This window comes from Phaseolus vulgaris, chromosome 8 (assembly GCF_051622355.1).
Source record: "Phaseolus vulgaris cultivar YP4 chromosome 8, ASM5162235v1, whole genome shotgun sequence".
In the NCBI taxonomy this organism is placed as follows: Eukaryota; Viridiplantae; Streptophyta; class Magnoliopsida; order Fabales; family Fabaceae; genus Phaseolus; species Phaseolus vulgaris.
In genome coordinates, this window is record NC_143505.1 from 8,179,759 (window position 1) to 8,189,487 (window position 9,729).

General features: G+C 30.2%; 1 protein-coding gene across 2 annotated transcripts; it reads left to right on the top strand.

Moving 5' to 3' along the window:
- The first annotated feature begins 7,620 nt into the window (after nucleotides 1-7,620).
- Nucleotides 7,621-9,492, top strand: LOC137823779 (WRKY DNA-binding transcription factor 70). 2 transcript variants are annotated; one of them, XM_068629045.2, is made up of 3 exons: nucleotides 7,621-8,008; nucleotides 8,426-8,530; nucleotides 8,767-9,492. In XM_068629045.2, exons 1-3 carry the CDS (start codon nucleotides 7,692-7,694, stop codon nucleotides 9,233-9,235), a joined length of 891 nt encoding a protein of 296 aa, XP_068485146.2. In that variant the 5' UTR covers nucleotides 7,621-7,691; the 3' UTR covers nucleotides 9,236-9,492. The 2 variants fall into 2 exon arrangements, with proteins under 2 accessions (XP_068485146.2, XP_068485147.2); XM_068629046.2 differs by having other exon boundaries at nucleotides 8,429-8,530.
- Nucleotides 9,493-9,729: the final 237 nt, after the last annotated feature.

The following is a 9,729-nucleotide window of genomic DNA, read 5'->3' on the forward strand; positions in this document are numbered from 1 at the left end:
AAAAACTAAAGTATGGCATTTTGAAATACCATACCTAAAGTAAGAAATCTAAAAGAAGGTTATATATTAAAAAATATGTATTTATCAAGCACTCCAATTTTCCATTTAATGGTTAAGTAAATAGTATAATATAAAATAAATAATAAATAAACTTGTTTTGATTTCAATTTTTTTAGATAATATCAATTATCCCATTCGAGGTATTGTTCATTTTGGAGTTTCCTCATATTTTTGTCCTTAAAAGACACCTCAAAGGGTTAAAGGATAAAAATATATTTAAATTGTCCTTTACCTCAACTCTTAAGCAATGTGAGACTATTGGACATATTGGAGAGAGTCGTCCAATCGAGGTTTAAGGGGAATAGTTTATCTTTTGAGCCACTTCTCCATTCTCCCCAATCAAGGGCTAAGAGAACAATGATTCATCTTTGGAATCTCCTTTTAATCCCTACAAGAGGCGCCAATGTTCCAACCTTATGTTCATTAAGATAACATCGTTCAGGTCAATTATTGCATACCATATATTATTTGTTGTGGAGCTTAGAACTCCATTATGGTTTTATCCTTAAAAGGTTTCTCAAAGGGTTAAGAGAGGAATGTGTATTTAAATTGTCATTTGGCTTCGAATTTTAAGAGATGTGGAATTATTGGGTGTACTAAGGTCAATTACCACATTTGAGGTATTGTTCACTATAGAGCTTGGAACTCCATCATGATTTTATTCTTAAAAACACATTGATGAGTTAATGGAGTAAGGTGTATTTAAATTACTCTTGACCTCAACTCTTGAGCAATGTGGGACTATTGAGTGTATCTAACAAGCCTCGTAGTCTAACTTTAAGGAGAATGAAGGTTCATCTTTGGAACCACTTTCTCATTCCCCCAATCAAGTGTTAAGGGAATGATGATTCATCTTTGAAACCACTTTTCTATCCCCAAAAACAACTCCAATGTTCTAACCTCAAGTATTTTGAGATAACATCGTTAAGAAAAATTGTTGCATCTAAGGTATTGTCCGCTTTAGAGAGCTTGGAGTACCATCATAGTTTTTTCCTTAAAAGGTGTCTCGACAAGTTAAGGGAAGGAGAGAGGAAGATGTATTTAAATTATCTTTAGCCTTGAATCCTGATCGATGTGAAACTATTGGGTGTATAAAAGTAAGCCACTAGTTGAGGTCTAACAGGACCAAAAGTTCATCTTTGAAGCTACTTTTCCATTCCCTTAGTCAAGAGCTAAAAGAACAAGGATTAGTCTTTGTAACCATGTTTCATCCCCACAAATAGTGCAAATGTTTCAACCTCAAGTTCATTGGGATAACATCGTTAGAGTCAATTATCACATCTGATGTATTATCCACTTTGGAGCTTAAAGCTCTCTCACATTTTTGTTCTTAAAAAGCATCTTAAATGGTTAAAGGAGGAAGGTGTATTTATTTTCCTTGACCTTTAATCTTAAGCGATATGAGACTATTGGACATATTAAAACAAGCTCTTAGTCAAGGTCTAAAGGGATGATGATTCATTTTTAGAGCTTCCTTTCCATCTCGACAAACGTCGCAAATTTTTTGATCTCAAGTTTGTTGAGATAACATCGTTAGGTTAATTGAAGCTCCAAGCTTTAAAACGAATAATACCTCGATGCAGTATCCCCGTTCCCTTTAGACCTCGACTCATGGCTTGTTTTAGTACGTTTAATATTTCCACATTGCTTAGGAGTCGAGGTCAATGTCAATTTAAATACACATATCTTCTTAAACCCTTCTTAATGCATTTTAAGGATGTAACCATGATGAAATTTCAAACTATAAAGTGGAGAATATCTCAAATACAAGTTATTGATACTATCTCAAAGAATTTGATGTTAAAACAAAATTTCTTATCTATTTTTATCGGTATCTTATATATTAAAAATAAGTAAATAAAAAATTTAATTTAAAGTAGACAACAATAAAATAAATATAAAAAACTATAATGTGATGGTACCTAAAGTAACCTAAAAATGTGATATATTTAAATTAATATATATATATATATATATATATATATATATATATATATATATATATCAAATACTCAAAATTTGCATTTATTAAAAAAAAACTAACTTAAAAAGTATATCGAAACATAATTGTTCCTGCTAGGGAGATGAGACCTAGAGAACTATTGAATGACTACGTCTTCCTCTTTCCTTCGAGCAGGTTGCTAGAGCTTTGTTAGGATCCTTCTCGCCTCGATGCTACTCCTTCGGGTCTCAGTCTTAGGTGAATGTCGATTGGGGGGAGGAGGTACTTGCAGAAGGCACTCCGACGCTAAAGTCAGCAAAAGAGGTATTCGACACTCGGGGGTGTACAATGATAATGACGTACCTTGTTCTTAGAATGTGCACTATTTATATTATTTTAATGAGCTTACCTTATTGGGCCAGATTAGTGGAGTGGATCACACTTAGGGACGTATTACCTAATTCTTAATGGTAGTTTAGTTTTACTGACCCTGATTTGAGTGTTAATGGTTTAAGTGTGTCGGTCGGCCTACTCGTCCGTGTAGGTCTCGGTCAGCCAGGTCAAGGGGACCGAATCGTGGTATTGACCGATCGGTTCATACCAGTACAATAACCTAAGTGACTTAACATGTTCGAATCATCATAATATATATCTTGGTTAAATAATCATAGTATATGTTCATACTGGAAATGGTATGAGAGTTCCGAGGAGGAAAAACATATGACTTCCCCCTAAATCGAACTCTTTGATATTGACTGATTTTAAAGAAAGAAGAGAGATCCACCTACAAAAATAATCTGACACTTAAGTTAGTAAATATATAAGATATATTTCTAAGTATAAGAGAGTATGAAGAGTTAAATGAGTACTTTATGAGAATTATCACCTATTTCTTGATTTCACACAATTAACAAGATATTAAACACTTATTATGATGAGATATAAATAAATTTTATACTAGTAAACTATAATCATTAGAAACTTTTTAATCTAGTTATGATTTAATTTATGTATGTTAAATATTATATTATATAAACTTTATTTGTTATTGATATGAATGTATTTGACAATAGAGGTATGTGCGATATAAATGTTATACTACATATAATAAATAATAAAATACATATCCATGCAAATCCTACCTTAATCAAGACTATGTGCAATTCCCATACTTTTCAATTTTTATTGATTTAAAACTTGTTTGGAAGAGTTTTTTAGAAGACTTTTCAGAAGAGAAAATAAAAAAATATAAATTAAATTAGTTTATATACCGATTAAGGATAAAAAATTAAAAAATTATTAAATAGAAACTAATTTTATAGATAAAAAATAATTAGTTGTTATTGAAAAAATTAGATACTATTTTATAGACTAAAAAAATTATTGGTATGTAAGTTAGTTTCTATTATTTATAAATAGTTTCTAAATTAATATCTAATTACATACCAAAATTTTAGACACCAACTTTAAAATCTAAATAATTGGTAGTTAAATCTCAGATAACTAATTATACAAATTTAGAAATTATTTATCAAAAATAGAAACTAAATTATTAGATAACAATAATTTTTTTTAGTTTCTAATATTATCTAATTTTGTCAATATAGTAACTAATTATTTTTTTCTCTAAAATTGATTTTTATTTAATGATTTTTTTTAGTAATAATATACTTTTAATAAATAAACTTATATATAAGTTAATTTAAATTTGTAAATTTTTTTTCTCATAAAAAATGGTTTGGTGAAATTCAGACAGTGTTAGTTGTTTAAATAATTATAGTAACATAACTCTACATTGAAATGAATTTTCTACAACTTACCTCATGTCACTGCATCCATTTACCTACAACCAACAAGAAATCATAAAAATAAAAATAAAAATAAACACCATACTTTTCCATGTTATATTCTTTGTAGGGAATTTATTTTATTTTGTAGAAAATAAATTGAAATTTTAATATTTTATCATTGTGACATTGCCCTAATGTCTTTAGTTTAGCATCGTAAAAAGTGATATATAGAGATAATAATGATGTGAATCGAATCTAGCAAGGAACACAATATGATTTGATTGGATTAAAATTATGCTTAGCACGTGTCTCATTCCCTAAGAATGCATTAATTTATAATTAAGTAAAATTACTTAAAAGAGTGTCATCATGGATATACATTAATTAACTATTTAATTTTTCACCATCCATAAACCCTAGAATCTAGTTGCTCTAAAATATTTCATCCCATGTTGTCTTCTTCTCTTTTGAATGCATGCTCTTGACTTTTTGAATCTCCTTAATTTAATAACATTCACTATTAAAAGAAGTCTTGGAAAATATTCTGTTCACACTTCTCTTTTCTTAATTCACATCAACCATTACCAACCTTCTATTTGTTTTTTGGAATTCTAGAACCATTAGAGAAACCTCAAATTCATTTTTATGATCTCAAATTTTCAACCACTTTTAATCAAAATCGGATTGTGTGAGATTATTAACTTACACACTAATTTTTTTTGTGTTAAACATTTATAGAGAGCTTGGTTTAATTGGATCTCTCCAAAAAAAAATATTGTTCTTACAAGACCGGATTCCTTTTAGAGTGACTCATGCAGCTTTCGTCTTCTTGTCCTCGCGGCTCCTATGCTCAGTGATTTCCCGTCTTGTGGTTCCTTCTCCAAGATGAGCGAGGTGAGATACCTGCAAAGGCGCTCCGACACTCAAGTCAGTTCGAGTACAAAATGCAGATAAGTTAAGAGTCAGAAAAATTACCTCTGGTATTGAGTCTCCTTTGATATTTATAACTTTGTGTTGGGCTTCAGCTCTTGCGGACCTGCTTTTGGACTCATACGAAAGTTCATTTATGCCTTAATCACAGTTTATGATTAAACTAACTTAATTATAATTAATCGCGGTTTGTCGTCTACTTCCAAGTTTGTTGGGTCTTATTGACTATTTGACCTTTCGGTCTGATCTTCTGATAGTACAAATACTATTATGAATTTATAAGTTATAAAAGTGAAATTTTATAATAAAAGAATTTATATTTAGTTCAATCTTATAGTTTCTAAGATGAAGTTTACATATTATAGTTTATCAATTGAAAGCTAGTTATTAATTGGTTTAATTTAACTAATGGTTTCGAATTAAATATTGTAAAATTTTATTTTCTAAAGCACAATGGTTTCCGATAACAAAACAATAGATGCTGTTTATTAATTTAAAAAACCAACTGAAACTAGATGTGTGGAGAGGGCACGTGATTACCAAATAGTTACCTCTGGTGGTCACGTGCGACGCCATAAATGAAATAGAATTGTTTTTATCATGCATGCTGTTAAATTTTAAAAATTTATTTCTATTTGTATACACCTTGCAATTTAATATAATCAAATATTTATACTTTATTAATGGTTACTCTTTTTAAAATCTAATAATTTGTTATATGAAAATCAAATTTTAATTTCTCAAAATTTTAAGAATAGTTTGAAAGACTCCTTCAATAACTATTTTTTATACAAGAATTTGATAATCGAGTCCTTTAAGATGCTTATAAAACACAAATTATCTCCTAACAAATGATGTTATGTTTACTTTTAGGTGAATAAGTCTCTAAAATTATATCTCTTTATCATGTAGTATCTAAAATTAAATAAATTTTAGAATTTTTATGATGTTTCATTTAAGTGGTTATCATTAAATTGTTTTAATCACTAAACATATATTATTATTTTCGCTTTAGTTCATCAACCATACCCTAAAATGATGAAAAAAAGTAATTTTAGAGACTTAAATGAAACTCAAGAATTTTTAAGATTTATTTTAGTTTTCTATGTTTTAATAAAATATAATTTCTAATATTTAATGGATCATTTACTTACTTTTTTTATACAAACAATAAATGTACTTTAGGAGATAATTTTGTTTAGAAGATCTGTAATTTAAGATTGCTAATGAAATTTTTATTTTAATTTATGGCATATAGAATGCATTTAAATTTAATCATATACACCAAAATTCACTAGAATATGAGTGCTTAATTGAATTTTATGAGTTCTTCTATTAACTTACAAATTATTACGTAGAATATTTTCTCCATTATGTGTCTTCTTTAATGTATAAAAAAATAAACAGTAAAACTAATATTACTTACATAAACAATTCCACACGCCTTACGCTCTAATAATAAATTTTATAAAGTAACATTATTTAATTAAAAAAAATATTCGAGATGATTTTAACTTTGATAAGATTAATGAATGGTAAAGTTCTCCTTATAAAGATTTAAGTGTTAATCTTACTTTGATAGTATCCTATTCTGCAATATTAAAATAATATTTCAGTAAAAATAAATTAAGAAGTAAAAAAATATATAAACATTATTTTTAAAGTTTTGTTTTCAATATACAATTCATTCACTTATAGATTGTTTTTCTTCGAATTTACTTATTTTATGAATTTAACAAAAAATATTACTTCTAAAAAGTAAACAAGAAAACTATCCCTTTTTCTTAAACCAAACTATAATCTTTTTGCTTTACATCTATAAATTTATATAATTAGTGTTATATGCGATTTTTCTATAAACTACTACGTAGAGTATTGCATAGTATTTATTTTTTCAATTAAACGTTTTAGATCATCATTAAAAATATTAATCCACAAATTTGGTAATTGTGAATGTTTATAATTGCAACAAAATTTAATTTTAGCATAATTGGTTTTTACAGTCTTTAATTTATTTTTAGAACATATATATGTCACAATAAATATTCTATTTCAATTAATATTGCTATATTCATTTATATATATATATATGTATATATATCCAAAATGTGCACTATATATTTTATGTGGACTTCATTTAATATTTTTAATTGCTGATCAATATGCAGAGATCTAGAGATAATATCTACGAGTTTATAGTTTTTTTTATTCATCCTAAAAATATAAGTTTTTTCTTTGTAATTTTTAGACGTATAATTAAATTATATTGAATCATTATGTTAATATTGATAATTTAAATTATATTATATTGTAATTGACTTATTTACATATAAAGGTTTTTAAAATAAATTTATTTTTAAATTCTTTTTTTTACTAAAAAAATAATAACCCACAGGACTAGATAAATATATGGGTCATTATCTTAATAAATGTCTTGCGTGATCTATGCTACCCATCATCCTTATCCAATGTTACACTGTCCACAAGGACTCACTGGTTAATTACTCCTTCCTCCTCACTAACCCACTCCACTTTTCCTCACACAAAAATCTCAGTAAGGATATATTCATCTTTTCAATTTTCAGGCACACCCAACCAAATGCCGCCACCTGTCCTGTGACATCTTGGCTACGCAAGAACACTGACGTCACCGACCCTCTCCTAAGATATACCCACGCACTATCCCTCTTCCAACGCTCCACTCCGAAGTCCCATTCTAGATTATGTACAGGTGGCATAATCTTAGTGGCTGTGTGTCTCACGCGCAAACACTGCCGTAGCTATTCATGTTCATGTTGAAAGGTGTTGGAATTTTCGTGCCAGGTTCCTTGAGCATGTGAACATTGCGACAAGTTGGTGCCTCTTTTGATTTTTCCTGGTATATAACCTCTCCCTTGCATAATATATAGTTCAGTTGAGTGTGTGTTTGTGAGTGAAAAAAACAAAACCTAACCGAGATCGGTGGGAACATGGACAACCTTGGCGTTTCTACGAGTCGTATGAAAGCAATTGAGGAGCTTCTCAGAGGCCGTGATTCTGCTAAACAACTCAGCAGTGTCATCAATGGTAGTGGTGAAAATGGGTCTTCAGCAAATCCTAAGAAACTCGTGAAGGAGGTGCTCATGTCCTTCACCAAGTCCCTCTTGCTCTTGAACAGCGACCCCACTTCTGAATCTCATGATGTCTCCAGTGTTCAAGTTTGGGACTCTCTCAAACAGGAGGACTCTCAAGAGAGCAATTGCAAGAATTCCACCGTTAAATCACGAAGAGGGTGTTACAAGAGAAGGTAATTAATTAACTAAATCAACATACCTTGGTTATATATGTATAGACTTAGTTTATGAACCCTTTTGCCATTATTACCTCACCCAATCTTCACTTCACCAACATGATCATGTTAAATGCTGAACAGTGAATTAGATTTGCTTCTTTAGTGTCTCTTTAATTTGATAACGTGACTTTATCCTTTACATGTAGGTAGTAATATTGGACCCATGAGTTATTGTTCATATATAACATGTGGTGAAGTACTGTGCTGTTGTTAGGTAGACCTGTCTAATGATGGTCTTTGTTTGTTTGTCTTTACTCATGGTTATGTCTGTCTGACACAATGTAAAAATGATTGCACACACTGCGATTGGTTTTGGTTTATGAGAACCAATTAATTAGAAAGTTTGTGTGAATTTGCATTTCATGTCTGCAGCAGAATGGAACAATTAAGAGAGATGGAGTCAGAAGCTCCAATCGATGATGGCCACCAATGGAGGAAGTATGGTCAAAAGGAGATCCTGAATGCCAAATTCCCAAGGTATATATACAGATATATGATCATATATGAATATTTTATGTGTGTTAGCATTTGAATAATGTTCTCAATAAAAAGTACCATGAATTAAACTTTTTTCATAAAAAAGTTCAGTTTATATTATTACTCTATATTTTCTCTTGCCATAGGAGTTTATTGAAAAATTTATGGATGGACACTTCAGGAGTACTGTTCCAAGGCTAGGTAATTGATATGTGTGTTGTGGTTTGAATTTTCAGGAACTACTATAGGTGCACTCACAGAGATCAGGGTTGCTCAGCAAAAAAGCAGGTGCAAAGAGTTGAGGAGGATCCAATCCTGTACAAGACCATCTACCATGGTGACCACACCTGCAAGAGCTTGGAAAACCCTCAGATTATACTTGACCCTGTGTCTCCTTCATCTTCTTCCATGTTCCTTAGCTTTAACAGCTCTTTTCCTACTCCATCCAAACAAGAGTGCCCCTTTCTCTCATCTTCTTTCACTTCATCTGTCAAAAGGGAGTGCAAGGAGGAGGTTATTCCTCCCTCAACTTCCTCCAATGATTACCTCATCTCTTCTGACCTCACCTTTGATGATTCACCCAGGCATGTCACTCTATCATCATCAACACTTGACTCAGAGTACAAGGGTGTGGACATTTCAGATGTCCTCTATGATTCTGCACAACTTGATCATGTCTTTGAACCCTTCCTTCAATTTAGATAAGACTCATCATGTTTTGGTTTTTCCACTTCTTTTATAAGTTTTATTTCAGTGAAGGTAATGCAAAACAAACCGTGTAATATATATAGTACTTTTCTTAGAAAATGGTAACACCCATCTCTTATTGTCAATAGTGACATTTCCAATGAATGAGAGATAACAACAATGTTTTGAATTAGTGGGAATGAACCACCTAGTCAAATCTTATTTTCCATGTAAGAAAATTTGTTTATGAATAATAGGGCCTGTGTTTTTATAAATTTGTGTAACTCAAACTTTCATTTGTTTTCTCTAGTAAATGAAAAGTATATAACCATGTTGTGAGATGAAAGCAACATGCAGAAAAGTTGTGTTGAGCTCAAAGCAATGAATAGATGGTTGGGGTCACTTTGGAAAGGTTAAGGGTAGATTCAATGCATGTGTGGTTTTGGGTTAGGGTATATATAAATCCAAGCATAAAAGGTGATAGCTATGGCATGTTTTTATTATTATTAAGA